Consider the following 17,794-nt stretch of genomic DNA (forward strand, 5'->3'; position numbering starts at 1 on the left):
CACCACGGGCGGGGGCAGTCGCTGCTGAGTCCGGAGCCCGGAGCCACCCACGTGTCCAAGAGCGCGGCGCGCGGCCAGCGCAAACCTCTCCAAGGCCGGCGGCTCCTAGTCGCGGAAGCTCCACTGTTGCCCGAGAAACCCTCACCGGCCGGAGAGCGGCGTGCGGGTCGCGAGCGGCACGTGCGGATCCTCTGCGTCTCGCCGCAGGGTGCGGGTGCCCGCAGAGCCGGCGAGCCAGCGAGCGAGCGCCGGAGCAGGGAGTGTGGGCTCGCGGACCCGCCGAAAGGCCAGCACCTCGGAGCGGCAGGGGCCGCGCGGCGGTGCGGCCGGCGGGACTGCAGTGCCACCGCTCCGGAGAAAGCCCACACGCTCACACGCCCGCGCGCGCACGCACGTGCACACCGCGGGCAGCGAGAACACGAGCGAGAACCCTTGAGTGTTGGACGCGTTATAGCCATGGCTTCTGTCCTCAGCAGCAAAATTCACGCGTCCGGGACTTGCCAGGGCTCCAAAGCTGATGCCCGCGGTGACGCCGACGGGAGAATGGACTGGGATCCCGAGATGCACGTGAAAATGTGCAAGAAGATCGCCCAGCTCACCAAGGTAAGGTAAGGCGCTGCGGGCCGGCGACCTGCGCGCCCTGGGGGCCCCAGGTTGGAGGAGGGGGACGGGCCCAGGGGAGGCCCAGGCTGAATCCGGGCAGAAACTTTGTCTGGGAGACCGACCCGTAAGGGAAGCGGTCCTAAATCTTGGTAACTTGACCTTCTGGAAGCGCCTCTCTGGAGAATGAGGATACTTGCCAAGGAAACTCCTACAGTGCTGAGCAGGTGGTCTGTGCTCCCAAGGTGGGAAACCTAGTTGAATCAGCGCTGGTGGGAGTGCGCGCGCGCGTTTGTTTTCCTTTGCCAGCTCTGCTCAAATGATCGGGTCTGGAATGTTGTGATTTTATTCATCGTTGTACTTTACAGCTGGGGAGGTCATGTGGGCTCTATTTAAACACTTGATGAATTTATTCCTTCATTCAACAAATATTTGAGCCATTTGTTGAGTGCCAGCAGCTTGTCTGGCGCCGTACTAAACCTGGAAGGCAGCCCGGGGGACTTACTATCAGACTGGTGCAGATGTGTGTAAGAGCATAAATGGGGAAGTGCACGAGTCCCCAGTTAATTACTGGATTACAGAAGACCTTGGGAGGTCAGCCCGCCCATCTCCCTACCTCCTCCCAGGGACGGGATTGAACCTCTCCAGGACCCGCTGAGGACCACCAAGAAGATGCCACACTGCCCTTGGTTAGCTCTCTGCAGCTTCCCTATTAGGAGCTTCTTATTGTAGGTTCCCCTCCTGTGCCTTGTGTATAGATGGAAACAAAAGCCCTCTCTTACAAGGTCCCAGTGGGGGAATATAGCTGTTTGTCGTGGGGTTTCCTTTTGATCTCATAATAAACTCCTGATACCATGCCTGCTTGTGGAAGGGCCAGGTCCAGATTCTGTCCAGTAGTATATGGGGCATGCTCCCTTCTCTATCTCCCTCCCACCCCCCCACACCCATTTTTTTGTAGGTTCACAGGCATTTTCCTCTCTGACTATTTTGCCAGAAGGAAGAGAGCACAGAGTCTTGGAACTGGACACTAGCTGCCTTCTCCTGCCCTTCCCATCAACTTCTCTACATTATTTGCATATGAGCCTGTCTCCAGACAGTGATTTCATTAGTCAAAGATTGAAAAAAGGGAATGGAGATACCCCTTGAGGCATTGGCATGTGTGGCTGGCACCAACTGATCTAATCTACATTTATCCAAATGTGACATCAACCCCTAAAAAATACTGATTCAAGGCTCTAGGCATAGTATAAGACATCTCTATCTTTAAGGAATCTAAAATGTTTTTGGAGACACAAGGTTTGAAACATGGAAGGAAAACTCAAAGACACTACTCAAAGACACTACTGTTTCCACTTCTATAGAAGTGGAAACAAAGGGTAAATCATTATGGGCAGGAACAGTTAGGGGAGATTTTATGGAAGAGATTAACCTTGAATTCAGTTGAATTTATGGAGTGCCTACTGTGTGCCAGGTGCTGTGCTGAATATTGATGGCATGAAACTGACTAAGACACAGTCCCTACCCCTGTGTATAAGAAACACACGAACAGATCATTTCAATACAATGTGGTAAACATTCCACTCAGCAGTATTTATGACACACCTATTATGTGCCAAGCACTGAAGATGACAGCAGTGGAAAAAGCAGCATGATCCCTAGCGCACAGTAGGCAGTGTTTCTCAAAGGATATTCTGCATTAAAAATCATAATGGATTCTTATTATGTAGTGCCTCTTTATACGGTTGTTATGCTAATTGATTAAATTAGACATTTTAATATTGATTATCGATACGCTACCTTTCTTTTGGCTAATGTTTGTGTGTATTTTCCATCTCATTAGATTGAATCTTTCTGTTAAGTTTTATTTTAGTTGTATTTCTGACAGGTGAATTTAATCCTTGTGCATTAATTGTGATTACTAATATATTCGGGCTTATTCTTCCATCATGTTTTATGTTTTTCATGTGCCATCCTTTTTCATTCTTCCTTTTCCTCCGTCCCTGCCTTCTATTGGATTAGTAAAATGATCTATATTCCCTCATTTTCCACTGCTGGTTTGAGGGTGTTAGGTTTTATTTCTGTTCTTCTCAGAATTGTCCTTTTTTTTTTCAACATACGTACTTGACTATAATTTTTTCTAACAAAGTTATTGTATAATTCTTTCTTCCTGCAAAAGATTTTCTTTTAAGATTTATTTACTTATTTTAGAGAGAAAGAGAGAGGAAGCAGGGGAGTGGGGAGGGGCGGAGGGAGAAAGAATATCTCAAGCAGACTCCCCACTGAGCCTGGGGCTCCACCTGGGGCTCAATCTCAGGACCCTGAGATCATGACCCTGAGATCATGACCTGATCCAAGATCAAGAGTTGGACTCTCAACCCTCTGAGCCACCCAGGCACCCCATTCCTGCAAAAGATTTTTGCAAACTTTACCATTTAACAGCCCTCTCCTTTCCCATCTTGCCATTGTTATCTAGAGTATTTGACTTTTTTAAATTTAAAAATCATTTTTATAATCAAGCCTTAATTAAATTCACTGACATTTCATCACCTCTCACTATTTTTTCTTGAATCCAAAGCCTTCTCTTTGGGTTCACTTTTCTTCTAGCTGAAGTTCATTTCTTTTTTTTTTTTTTTTAAAGATTTTATTTATTTATTTGTCAGAGAGAGATCACAAGCAGGGGGAGTGGGAGAGGGAGAAGCAGGCTTCCCGCAGAGCAGGGAGCCCGATGCGGGGCTCGATCCCAGGACCCTGGGATCATGACCTGAGCCGAAGGCAGACACTTAACGACTGAGCCACCCAGGCGCCCCTGAAGTTTATTTCTTAGTAAACTTTTCAGTAGGGGTCTGGGTGGGGGAGGGAATTCTTTGTATATTTGAAACTGTTGTTATTTTGCCCTCAGTGTTGGGTGATAATTTATTTGGGTATAAAATTCTAGTGAACATTTATTTTCCCAAAGTACAGTGATGAAGGTACTCCATTGTTTTCTGGCACTGGTTGTTGCTGGTAAAAATTCTACTGTCAGACTGTTTCATTCCTTTGTGGTCAGTCTGCCTTTCTCTTGATAGCATTTAAGATTTGTGTTTGTTTTATTTTGGTGTTTAGCAGTTTCACCAGAACTTTCTAGATGTTAGTGTACTTTCTGTTGAGGACTGGTGTGCTCTCTTTAATTCTGAAAAATTATCAATGATTTTCTCTTCAAATAATGTTTCTTTGTCATCGACTACCTTCTCTTTTCTGGAACCGCCATTAGGTCAGTGAGGAAGCCTCTTCATCTATCTCCTGAAATGTGATTAAAAAATTCTTTTTGCCTCTGTGTTGCATCCTGGTGAATTCCTTAATCCAATCCTTCTGTTTGCCAGTCCTCTAAATAAGTTGTCCAGTCCAGAGTTTTTCCCATCTTCAACTCTTAAGTCCTGTTAAGTTTTAGAATTTCAATTATATTTTTAATTTCTAAGATTACTAATTTCCTTTCTGATTTTAATAACTAATTTTTCCAGTTTTATTGAAGTATAATTTGCATATTACAAAATTCATCTATTTAAGTGTACGATTCAACATTTTTGGGTAAATGTTCAGAGTTATTACATTATAACCATAATCCAGGTTTCAGGACATTTCTATCCCCAAAGAAACCTATCCTAGGTACCCATTTGTAGTCAGTCCCCATTCCCACGCCAATACCAGGCAACCATTAATCTACTTTCTGTCTCTATAAATCTGTCTTTTCCAGACACTTCAACTCAATGAATTGATATAATATATGGTATTTCCATCTGGTACTTTTCACTTAGTTGCTTAATCTTAGCAGAATGTTTCTGAGGTTCATCCATGTCGTAGCATATGTCAGTCATTCATTCCTTTCTATTGCTCAGTAGTATCCCATTGATGGATATGCACTTTCTGTGGCAGACATTTGGGTCATTTCCACTTTGGAGCTATTGTAAATAATGTTGCTACAAACATTACATTCCTATACAAGTCTTCGTGTGGACGCACATTTTCATTACAATTGGGTAGATACCTGGGAATAGAATTGTTGGATTGTATGTTATTTTTTTAAAAGATTTTATTTATTTATTTGAGAGAGAAAGAGAGAGCACAAGCAGGGGGGTGGGGAGGGGCAGAGGGACAAGTAGACTCCCCACTGAGCAGAGAGCCTGACACGGGGCTTGATCCCAGGACCCCAGGATCATGACCTGAGCCAAAGGCAGACGCTTAACTCGCCACCCAGGTGCCCCTGGATTGTATGTTATATTTACGTTTAACTTCTGAAGAAACTGCCAAACTATTTTCCAAAGTGACTGTCATCTTACATTGTTCAGCCTACTTTTCCAGGAAAACCCAATCCAACCCCATGCTCCCAGTTCTCGGGTTACAGTGAAGTACATTACTTACTCCATGGTTCACTTATTGCCCTTCATTTTTATCTTGATGTTTACTCTCCTGAAATGTCTTCATCTCTAAAAGCTGAGTCCTACTTATCTATTTAAAGTCTCACTTCGCCCAAGAAAAGCCTTTGAAAAACCCTGCCTTTGACATTAACCATGTATTCATTAATTATTAATTGTGCATTCATTATTTTTTTCTTACATCTGTTTTTCCAGAAGTTCGTACAATGCCTGGCACATGGTAGACGCTCAGTAAGCTTGTTAAATTTAAAGTTTCCTCCCACAGATTTGGTTAACATTTCTTTCATGATATTTATCCATCTGATGTCATAGTTGATTTGTATATAGTATGTCCCTTAAAAATCATAAACTCTAATTTATTCACAGTACTTTGCACCTGGTAGACATTCAATATGTGTTAGGGTAATAAATATTCATTCACACGGTTGTTCGAGTCCAAGGTACACATTAAAATCACCTGGGGAGCTTTTTTTTTTTTTTAAGATTTTATTTATTTGACAGAGACACAGCAAGAGAGAGAACACAAGCAGGGGGAGTGGGAGAGGGAGAAGCAGGTTTCCCTCCGAGCAGGAAGCCCCATGTGGGGCTCGATCCCAGGACCCTGGGATCATGACCTGAGCTGAAGGCAGAGGCTTAACGACTGAGCCACCCAGGTGCCTGGGGAGCTTTTAAAAAATACACCAGTGAGGGGTGCCTGGGTGGCTCAGTCATTAAGCATCTGCCTTCAGCTCAGGTCATGATCCCAGGGTCCTGGGATCAAGCCCCACATCGGGCTCCCTGCTCGGAGGGAAGCCTGCTTCTCCCTCTCCCACTCCTTCTGCTTGTGTTCCTTCTCTCTGTCAAATAAATAAATAAAATCTTAAAAAAAAAAAAAAATACACGAGTGAGACAACTAGATGGATCCTAGACTGGAGTCTCTACTGGAAGGAAAAATGCTGTCAGGAGACTGTCAAGTCTACTGACAAACTGGAATACAATGGTAGAGAAGTGAAAAGCGTGTATGTCAATGTTAAATTTGCTGGGGTTGAAAATATACTATGTGGCTATGCAACAACATATCCTTATTCTGAGGTAATGCACATTGAGATAGGTCTTAGTTTAAAAAAAAAAAAAGATTTATTTATTTATTTGAGAGAGAGTGCACGCACACATGCATGTGCAGGGAGTGTGGGTTGGGCAGAGGGGCAGAGGGAGAGGGAGAGATAATCTTAAGCAGACTCCTCACTGAGCACGGAGCCCAACACCGGGCTCGATCTCAAAACCCTGAGATCATGACCTGAGCCGAAATCAAGAGTTGGACACTTAACTGACTGCACCACCCAGGCGCCCCAAAATAGGTCTTCTTTTAAGGACGTAAGTATGATGTCTTACTCTCAAAGCATTTTATTTTATAAATAAGTTAAAAATAAATAAAATTTAGAAAGAGAGCAAATGATAAAACAAATGGGACAAATGTGAAGCACAGGTGAGTCTCAATAAAGGGTATGGGGATGTTCTTTGTATTGTTCTTTTTCTGGCAGTGTTTTCCTAAGTTTGAAATCGTTTCCAAATAAAAAAATTTAAAACAAACACAAAGCATACAAGGCTCCGGGCCCCATCTGTGAAGGAGAGGAGAGAGAAGTGACAGGCATTGCTCTTTTCTCAGAGCCCCTCAAGAACTCTTGATGTTAACTCAGGGTCAAGAACCATGTTTCAGAGCACTTGAAGCTTTAAGTAGTAAAGTGGGCACAGAGGAGTCATCTGGGCCAAGCGAAGTTCCACATCCATTACCCTACTAAAGCCTTTGGGAAAGCATGAGGCAGGTTTGTCCAGCCCTGACCCTGGGCCTGTCAGGCCAGCCTCTACTTTCTGCCCTGTCCTAGCAACCTCCAGCTGATTCTTTTTTTGGCGGGGCTCTCCATATCCTCATGCCCAGAAGGCTTGGCATCCCTCACACCCAGGGATTCCCCAGTTCCAACTTTCAAAGAGGCATAGAATGGCTTGTCCCAAATAGAAGCTTTATATTAGACCAAGAAAATGAATGGGAACATGTGCATTCCCTCTCCATGAGCCATCTCTCGAACTGAAGACTGCCTCTCAGGAACTGGGACCGCAAGCGTGATAACCGCATACACGTGGCACTCCCTCCCATCTCCCGATCAGAGGAAGAGTGCCCAGGAGGCAAGGAGCCGTCCTGTCAGGTGCCAGAAGCTGCCAAGCTAAAAGTGTAAGGAGTAGAATAACCCGACGGGACCCTCTCAGGCACCCCTTGAAAAGGATCTGTGCCAGTCTCTTAGAAGACCCTGCAATCAAGGGCCTGCAACATCTACACATCAGTAATACCTTATGATTTTTTTTAATGTTTGTAATGTTTTCTTTTTGAGCTTTAAGGCTTTATGTTAGTTCCTCACCCCCCCTTTTATTATTTATTTATTTTATTAAGTATAGTTGAGACAATGTTATATTAATATCAGGTGTACAACATAGTGATTCAGCAGTTTCATACATTGCACAAAGCTCAAAACAAAAATCACTGCAGGAACAAGACTACGCTCCTTGTGCTATACTTTCATCCCTTTGACTTACCTATTTTATTTTAAGATTTATTTATTTAGAGAGAGACAGTGCGGTGGGAGGAAGAGGGGCAGAGGGAGAGAATCTCAAGCAGACTCCCCACTGAGCACAGAGCCCGACATGGGGCTCGATCTCACCATCCTGAGATCACAGCCTGAGTCAAAACCAAGAGTCGGACTCTTAACCGACTGCACCATCCAGGTACCCCTTGACTAATCTATTTTATAACTGGAAGTTTGTACCTCTTAATCTCCATCACCTCTTTCACCTATCTCCCCAACTCTCTTCCTCTCTAGCAACTACCAGTTTGTTCTCTATATTTATGAGTCTTTCTGTATTGTTTGTTTCTTCATTTGTTTTATTTCTTAGGTTCTGCATATGAGTGAAATCATAGGGTATTTGTCTTTCTCTGTCTTATTCCACTTAGCATTGTACCCTCCAGATCCATCTGTGTTGTTGCAAATAGCAAGATTTCATTCTTTTTTATAGTGTTTGTGTTCTTTGCAAAGGTTTTGACATATTTACTCATCCTCTGTGTGCACAGCAGTTCTGCATAACAGGAGGGAAGCACCGTCTTTAATGGAGGGAGGAAAAATCCAAGACCCAGGAGAGAGGGCCAGCATTCTTGCCCGACGTTACATTAGTACGTATTGACAGAACCAGGACATCCAGTACCCAGTGTTGGCTGTGTGTGGGGGGGGTGGTGGAGATGATATTTCCTTCCTGGTCATCCTTATGTTTCCATAACCTCTCCCAATTATCTTCACTACTTTTTCCCATGGAAGGAGAAAGGTGTATCCAATTAGTGAGGCTGAGAGCAGGGATTGGGTGGAGCTCTTTCCTCATCCTCCCTTTTTCCTCATGGAGTGATCTGCCCATAGAAGCACACATTCTACTCTGTCTGCCATGCCATTGATTTTTACATGATCTCCCCCTGGTCCAACGTCTACTAAGACATGTTAGCAGAGGGGCGCCTGGGTGGCTTAGTCGGTTGAGCATCTGCCTTTGGTTCGGGTCATGATCCCAGGGTTCTGGGATCGAGTCCCGCGTCGGGCTCCCTGCTCAGCAGGGAATCTGCTTCTCCCTCTCCCCACCCCCTCGTGCTCTTTCTCACTATCTCTCTCTCACACACACACATAAATAAATTCTTTAAAAAAAAAAAAGACAGGTTAGCAGAGACAGTGATCCTAATGTGTGGGGGAGATAGTGGATGTCTGTAGGGATGAAGTGGGTGATAATGTTATGGAGAATAGGTCCTGGGTATAATCAGAAAGATTAAGGAAAAACATTATAATTTCTTTTTTTAAAAGATTTTTTATTTATTCACTTGAGAGAGAGAGAGAGGACAAGAAAGAGAGAGAGGACGAGAGAGAGCATGAGAAGGGGGGAGGGTCAGAGGGAGAGGGAGAAGCAGACTGTCCACAGAGCAGGTAGCCCGATGTGGGGCTCGATCCCAGGACCCTGGGATCATGACCTGAGCTGAAGGCAGATGCTTAACCGACTGAGCCAATCAGGTGCCCCAAAACAATTCTAATTTTGACTCAAAGTTATCTTTTCAGTCAATTTAAACTTGATTTATTCCTAGAGGGATACTTCTTACTCTTATTTATACTAGTGAATATAAGTGAAAATTAAATGAGAATAAACATGAAGAGACTTGGAGAGCTAATGAACAATTTTGGAGTTTACCTTGGACTGTTCTTCCTCCTGCTTCTTACATGGCTGGTATCAGTTAAAAGACCATCTTTTTAGAGAGGCCTTTTCTGACCTTCCAATACAAAGGGGTCAACTTTCCTCATCTCTGATAGGAAAAAATAGGTCTTTCTTCCTTGATGATTTGACAGAGGAGGTTTCACTGACTTAACGTGGAGCATCTCACCCACAACTGGTCATAGCGTGAGCTTGATAGATACTGGTTTCCCTTCCCTTTCTGAATGGGAAGAACTGCAGAGGGACAAGACTCTTGCGCAGTCATCAAAACCAGCAATGGGAACAAAGCCAGCCCTTCTCTGGGACAGAGGGGCAGTGTCCCAAGGCAGTAGGAGTGATGCCTGTTAGCACAGGAGTCCTCAGCAACAGGCTCCCACTTGAGCCCTGTGTTTTCATGGCTTAAAGGTGTGGAAGTTTTATTGCACCCACTGACTCCCGCAGCTTCTCTGAAAATACCCTCCTGCTTGTTGGAGCTTGTTTGGGGACAGATGTTCAATACCAGTTTGCTTTCGGATTCGAGATTGGAAAACTGCAGATCTGTTTTAACAAGTTCTCTCCGTTGGAATCTTTCCATTTAATGATGTGATTCATGGTGTAAAGGTGGCTATCTCACAAAAATCTTTTTGCCATAAAACACCATGAGGTACACTTTAAGTTGGTTGTCTTTGCACCCTACTAAGATGCCTTCACTTTTGCATGAGCATTCTGATGTCTGCATCACTCCTCCTTCCACACAGCAGCCAGAGTGACCTTAAAACTGAATCACACCCTCACACACTGCTGGTGGGAACATACAACATGGCAGCCGCTTTGGAAAACGGTCTGGCAGTTCCTCTGTTCAACAGTTATTGTATGAACCAGCAATTCCAAAGTCCTCAAGAGAAATTAAAACACACACCCACACAAAAACTCATATACAGTTTTCAGAGCAGCACTATTCATAATAGTCCCCAAAAGGAAATAAGCCACAAGTCCATCAGTTGAAGAACGGATAAATAAAATGTGGTACAGAGTACAAGGTGGCGGGGAGGGGGGCAGGTAGTCGCTACGGGATGCAAGCTTTTTTTTCTAGGGTAAAGAAAATATGCTAAAGTCAGTTGTACTGATGGTTACACGACTCTGTGAACGTACTTAAAGCCACTGACTTGTACTTTAACTGGGGAAATTGTATGGTGTAAGAGTCGTTATCTCGATAAAGCCACTAAATGAAAACAGACAAAAATCAAATCAAAGCAAACGAACTGAATCCTATCTTCCTCCTGCTTAAATGCAGTTCTGAAGCAAGTCCCGGTGACTTCACCCTGGAAACGAATACCAATCAGCCCACCTCTGTTCCCCGTTTCCACCCCCCCTCCCCGCCCCAACCCCTGCTGGGTGGCCTCCTGAGGGGCATTGTGGTCCACCCTTGCCGCCTCACATGGGGGCAAGAATGAGCTTTGAAAATATAAGCCAGAACGTGTCATTCTTCTGTTCAAAACCCACAGTGGCTGCCTGTTTCACTTGGAATGACATTTGTTCACATAGAATAAATTCTGTCGTGGTCACCTGAGGTGGCTGCTTTCCGTGTCTCAGTGTCCTCTCCCTGGCTACACCGGCCTTCTTTTGGGCCTTCAGATGTGCCCGGTTTGTGCTGCTCGGTGTCTTTGTTCTGTTGGTTTCATCTGCCTGATCCTGGCTTGGCTGACCGGGCTCGGCTCAGATGTCTCTTCAGACCGGGCCAACCTGTCCACCTGGACGGTGCTGTTGCCCATCCCGTGTCCGAGGCCCCGTCAGCTCCATCTGTTGTCATCATTTCTCCCTCTCACTGTTTATCCTTTTCTCTTCTCCCCAGAGGAAGTGCCTTGAGGGCAAGGATTTCTGTCTGCTTTGTTCTCTCCTGTACCTCCAGGGCCTAAAACAGTGCCTGTTTAGTGATGGGTGCCCACAAGGGTTCTTTGATGGGCTAAATGCACAAAACTCTTCCTGGACCTCCCTTTGCTCCTAGCATCAAATATCAAAGTTTAACCACAGCCTACATACATTTTACGGGAAAGTGGAGTAGCTTTTTTCAAGGCCAGAACTCAGGAGGTACTAATCTCTAACTTCCTGAGTGGTGTGGAGAACTGGTTCTATCTGACAAATAAGTGGACTTCCCCCATTCCCTCCCAGGCCAGCATCTCATTTAAGTCCCTCCTGGCCCCTGACCACAGACACAGGGTCTGACCAACCCTGGTGTCTCCACTGGTCAGATGTAAATTCCTTCAGGACATGAGATTTATAAGGTAAGATAAAACAGCAATGAGAAATCATACACCATTTTAGAAAATATATCCATTTAAAAAAGTCAAAAATACAAGCAAAAAAAAAAAAGATTTTAAAGCATCCCCAAACCTGTAATAACTATAGTGATATAATAACTGATAATATTTTTGTATAGCTTGCTATATAATTTCCCATGCAAACATAGACTTATAATTTCTCAAACTAGAGTTACATCATACATAACTATTGTGTTACCTGGGTTTTTTTTTTTTTAACCTTTCACAATAGACCTTGAGCTTGCCAACATAATTTTTCATGGTTGTGTTAGTTTTCCAGTGTATAAATATTGTATAATTTCTTTCATCTAGGAAACATTTACTGAGCACCTGTTATGTGCCAGGTAAAATCACTTATATTATGGACCTTACAGGCAAGAGAAATAGAAAGAATGTGAACAAATACAACGGAAGCCCTTTTATTCAATGCCATTTGAGCATTTTGAATAATTGAAAAATGAAAACCACGAAGGAAAAAAATCTAACACATACATAACATTATTTTTTTAAAACTTACAACAAAGGTCAACAAACTATGGCCCACAGGCTAAATCAGCCCACTGCCCGTCTTTGTATGGCTTGTGAATCAAGAATGGTTTTCACATTTTTATTTTTATTTTTATTTATTTATTTGTTTATTTATTTATTTAAAAGATTTTATTTATTTATTTGACAGAGAGAGAGAGACAGCGAGAGCAGGAACACAAGCAGGGGGAGTGGGAGAGGGAGAAGCAGGCTTCCTGCCGAGCAGGGAGCCCGATGTGGGACTCGATCCCAGGGCCCTGGGATCATGACCTGAGCCGAAGGCAGACGCTTAACGACTGAGCCACCCAGGCGCCCGGTTTTCACATTTTTAAATGCTTGAAAAAAATTTTAAAAATAAGAACAATATTTTGGGGCACCTGGGTGGCTCAGATGGTTAAGCGTCTGCTTTCGGCTCAGGTCATGATCCCGGGGTCCTGGGATCGAGTCCCGCATCGGGCTCTCTGCTCCTTGGGAGCCTGCTTCTCCCTCTGCCTCTCTCTCTCTGTCTCTCATGAATAAATAAATAAAATCTTTAAAAAAAAAAAAAAAAGAACAATATTTTGTGACATGTGAAAATTATATGAAATTCAAAGGTAGTGTCCAAAATAAAGTTTTGTTGGAACACAGCTCTGCACATTCATTTATGGATTATCTAGGGTAGCTTTTGTTTGGCACAAAAGTGATGGCAGGTTTGAATAGTTGGGACAGAGACTGACTAAAGCCTAAAATAATTACTATCTGGACCTTTACAGAAAGAAGTCTGAGGACCCCAGTTTAAAACATGTATATGAACATTCATTCACTAATCTTTTCCTGTGAGGCTCGGTTTTAATTCTTTGGGATGGCCTGCTGATTGGCATTAAACTTTATTTGTCTTACATAAACTATAGTCGTAGTTAGAGTGACCTTCTAATTTATCACCCAAATTGGACACTTCTGAGAATGAAAGGGAGCACTAAACCGGGTAGGGCGCTGAAACAACAGGTGTAAACAGGGACTGTCCTAGATTGACCTGGATATGAGGTCACCCTACCCATAATGCACCTGTCCTATTTCCCACAGTGCATCTGTTCTATTTCCCATAATGCATCTGTACTCTTTCTTTCTTTTTTTTTTTTTTTTTAAAGATTTTATTTATTTATTTGAGACAGAGAGAATGAGATACAGAGAGCATGAGAGGGAGGAGGGTCAGAGGGAGAAGCAGACTCCCTGCCGAGCAGGGAGCCCGATGCGGGACTCGATCCAGGGACTCCAGGATCATGACCTGAGCTGAAGGCAGTCGCTTAACCAACTGAGCCACCCAGGTGCCCGCATCTGTACTCTTTCTTATTTGGGTGTCTTGATGTGGAGAAGAGAATCTAGATACTCTAGATTTTTTTTCTTTAGCAGTGTTCCTTTATTGAATCCGTCCAAAGCGTTCAACTTAGTTTTCATAGGAACAACTTACTTTTTACATTCATACATAACTGACTTAGTATGATGTTAGATTACATGATTACAGCAGCAGATACAACTGACTCAAACAAGTGACAGGGTGATCAGAATTGTTGTGGTTTTCCAGAGAAAGGATGAAGAGTACTAGTTATCCGCAAGTTGTTTGAATGGAGACTGATTAAGACAGCTTCTACTGTTTTTATATAGCAATTGAATTACAATTTTGATATGCTACCAAGCAAGAAGTATGAAAACATTGAACAGCCTGAGGGATCAAGGAAGTTTTCCTGAGATAGGCAGGGACTATAATTGGTGGACATTTTGGTTGATTCTGGTTTTTCATTATTGTAATTAGTATTACGATGGACATTTTTTATTAGAGAGGAAGAAGGGGGAAAGGAAGGGCCAGAAGGAGAGGCAGACAATCTTTTTTTTTTTTGTGGATAGAGAGAGTGCATGAACGGAGGAGCAGAGGGAGAGGGACAAGCAGAGCCCAACATGGGGCTCAATTTCACAACCCTGAGATCACGACCTGAGCCAAAATCAAGAGTTGGACATTTAACCGACTGAGCCACCCAAGCGCCCCTATGATGGACATTGAGACTGTATTGCTGCACACTTGTTAGATTATTTTCTTCAGTTAAATTTCTATGAGCACAACTCACCTTTGTTATAGACTCCTATGAAGGAATATTAGGAAGATTGGAAGGGAGAGACCTGGAGAGAGGAGTATTTAGTAATTAGTTGAAAACAGTCTCATAGACAAGGTGTCCTCCTTACTTGCTAACTTCAAAGCTTGCCATTTTTTTAAAAGATTTTTTTTTTTATCTTCAGAGAGAGAGAGTGCTCTTGCATATGTGTGGAGGGAGAAGGGCAGAGGGAGAGGGAGAGAGAGAATCTCAAGCCGACTCCACGCTGAGCATGGAGCTCAACGCTGGGCTTGATCCCACAAACCTGAGATCATGACTGGAGCCGAAATCAAGAATCAGAAGCTTAACTGACTGAACCACGCAGGCACCCCCCCAAAGCTTGCCATTTTTAAAGGCATTTATTACAGCTCTCTTCCCTCTATAATCCGAATACTGGAACAGTTCCATGGAAAAACACGCATAGTTGCAGAGACAATGGTGTACAGTAGTCCCCCTTTCTCCATGGTTTCAGTGACCTGGGGTCAACTACAGTCCAAAGCAGGTGATCCTCCTGATATATTGTGATATATATGTCACAAAGCCTACATCATTCCCCTCACTTCATCTCATCACACGGCATTTTATCAGCTCACATCATCACAAGAAGAAGGGTGAGTACAGTAAGATATTTTGAGAGAGAGAGAGAGAGACCACATTCACATAACTTTCATTACAGTATAGCATTAAAATTGTTCTATTTTATTAGTAGTTCTTATTGTTAATCTCTTACTATGCCTAGTTTATAAATTAAGCCTTAAACATACAGTAGGTTCGGTACTATCTGGGGGTCTTGGGATATATCCCCTGCAGACAAGGGTTGGGGGGGGCACCTGTAATTACTTTCAAACTACAGTGACATAATCACTGGCCCAGGTGGTCAGTTCACATTCTGACTGCTTAATGGACCTGTTTGAAGTTACTCACTATATTCTGATCCTTCAGAGTAAGAGGATGCAACTAGAAAATGCTCGTAGGTTGCTCAAGGCAGCAGAGAAACAAGCAGCTTTCTCAGAGCTCAGGGGTCTGGTAGAATCAGTCCCACACCAGTGGTTCTCCCCGTCTTGTCCCTGGTCTCCTGAGAGAGCCTTTCTCTTAGCTGTGGAAACTTCAGAACAGGAAGCAGAGACCTACTTGTGATTCCTTGATGTCATCATCCTCAATAGTATTCTTCTCAGTCTTTTGAAGCAGAATGGTGGTAAAATCTTCCTGAAAAGCAATGTCCCTGCCTGCTGAATCCTGAACAGCTACCATAATAACTTTGCCACTTGAACTTCAGGCTCTCATTTGGTTAAAAAGCAGGCCCAAGAGACTGCTTCTCAGTCTTTTACTGCTTCGTGCTAATTGTGTACTGGGCACATGCTGTCTTCTCTTGTTGGTTGCTGTGGTAGACGCAAAAAAAACGGTCCCCTGATAGATGTCAAATCCCTGGAACCTGTGAATCCTACCTCATGAGGAAAAGGGGTCTTTGCAGGTTAAGTTAAGCATCTTTAGATGAGATAGTCTTCCATTATCTGAGTGGGCCCTAAATGCAATGACAAGTGTCCTTAGAAGAGAACAGCAAAGGGAGATCTGAGACGGAAGAGAAGACAGGGAGGAGGTTTAAGGCCGTGTGAAGACAGAGGCAGAGCCTGGAGCAGTGGAGCCACCAGAGGCTGGAAGAGGCCAAGGTTGGATGATTCTCCCTAGGAGCATTAGGAGGGAGTGAGGCCTGCAGGCACCTTGACTTTGAACTTCTGACCTCTAGACTGTGAGAGAATGAAGTTCTGTTGTTGTTTTTTTAAAGATTTATTTGTTTATTTGAAAGAGAGAAAGAGAAAGAGTGGGGGGAGGGACAGAGGAGAGAATCTCAAGCAGACTCCCCGCTGAGTGGGGAGCCCTGAAGCTGGGGCTCGATCCCGCAACCCATGAGATTGCAACCTGAGCCGAAACCAAGAGTTGGAGGCTTAGCCAACTGAGCCACCCAGGTGCCCCATAAAGTTCTGTTGTTTTAAACAAGCTTGTTATGGCAGCCACAGGAAGGAAATACACCGCCTTTTTACAGTCCCCACTTCCCCATTATTGACAGCTGCTTCGACACCTGCTGAGCTTCTCTCCTCTGATAACTGTCAATGTTTTTTAACAGAAATTCAGACCAGCAAATGAAAGCTTTTGGGTGGAGCTCCGGCAACTATGCATTTTTTTTTTAAAGATTTTATTTATTTATTTGAGAGAGAGAATGAGAGAGAGAGAGCACATGAGAGGGGGGAGGGTCAGAGGGAGAAGCAGACCCCCTGCCGAGCAAGGAGCCCGATATGGGACTCGATCCCGGGACTCCAGGATCATGACCTGAGCCGAAGGCAGTCACTTAACCAACTGAGCCACCCAGGCACCCAGCAACTATGCATTTTTAAAATTCACTGGTGGCTGTGACTTCAGCATGACTCTGAAGCCACAGGCTCTGGCCTAGGTGATTGGTCCTGGGCCATGGCCGGGCCCTGGGCTTGCCCTGGCTGGTAGCAGAAAGCTTGAGTGTTTGTCTTATTTCCTGCACTTCTCTAGAAGCTCTTTAGGCCTATGCTCCTCAAATGTTAGTGTTAAACACGAGTGACTAGGCCCACCTGAAGCATTTCGTATTCAGTCAGTCCCTGGTGAGGCCTGAGAATATGCATTTTATTTTTTATTTAAATTCAATTTAATTAACATGTAGTGTATTATTAGTTTCAGGGTAGAATTTAGTGATTCATCAATTGCATACAACACCCAGTGCTCATTATTTCAAGTGCCCTCCTTAATGCCCATCACCCAATTACCCCATCCCCTCACCTCCCCTCCAGCAACGCTGTTTGTTTCCTGTAGTTAAGAGTCTCTTATGGTTTGTCTCCCTCTCTGTTTATATCTTATTTTAGTTTTCCTTCCCTTCCCTTATGCTTCTCTGTTTTGTTTCTTAAATTCCACATGTGAGTGAACTCATATGATGTTTGTATTTTTCTGGCTGACTTATTGTGCTTAGTATAATACCCTCCATTCCATCCATGTCATTGCAAATGGCAAGATTTCATTCTTTTTGGTGGCAGAGTAATATTCCATTGTATATATATACACACCACATTTTCTTTATCCATTCATCTGTCGATGGAAATCTGGGCTCTCCCTTAGTTTGGCTATTGTGGACATTGCTGCTATAAATTCTGGGGTGCATGTGCCCCTTCAAATCACTATGTTTGTACTCTTTGGATAAATACCTAATAGTGCAATTGCTGGGTCGTAGGGTAGCTCTACATTTAACTTTTTGAGGAACCTCCATACTGTTTTTCAGAGTGGCTGCACCAGTTTACGTTCGGTTTCCCCTTTCTGTGCATCCTCGCCACCATCTGTTGTTTCCTGAGTTGTTAATTTTAGCCATTCTGACTGGTGTGAGGTGGTATCTCATTTTAAACCAGCTCAGGTGGAGTGCCAGGGTGGCTGTTGGTTAAGCGCCTGCCTTCAGCGCAGGTCATGATCTCAGGGTCCTGGGATTGAACCCTGCCTGCCTCAGGCTCTGTGCTCGGCGGGGAGCCTGCTTCTCCCTCTCCCTCTGCCGCTACCCCTGCTTGTGCTC

The 17,794-nt window shown here is 44.0% G+C and overlaps 1 protein-coding gene across 1 annotated transcript in view; it reads left to right on the forward strand.

Annotated features, from left to right (window-relative positions):
- The first annotated feature begins 456 nt into the window (after positions 1-456).
- FAM184B (family with sequence similarity 184 member B) overlaps positions 457-17,794 on the forward strand; it is a 148,221-nt gene continuing 130,883 nt past the window's right edge. The window contains exon 1 of the mRNA XM_044912765.1: positions 457-603. Within this exon, the coding sequence (XP_044768700.1) occupies positions 457-603 (147 nt within the window). The remainder of the gene's footprint in view (positions 604-17,794) is intronic.

Source organism: Neomonachus schauinslandi, chromosome 2 (assembly GCF_002201575.2).
Source record: "Neomonachus schauinslandi chromosome 2, ASM220157v2, whole genome shotgun sequence".
NCBI lineage: Eukaryota > Metazoa > Chordata > Mammalia > Carnivora > Phocidae > Neomonachus > Neomonachus schauinslandi.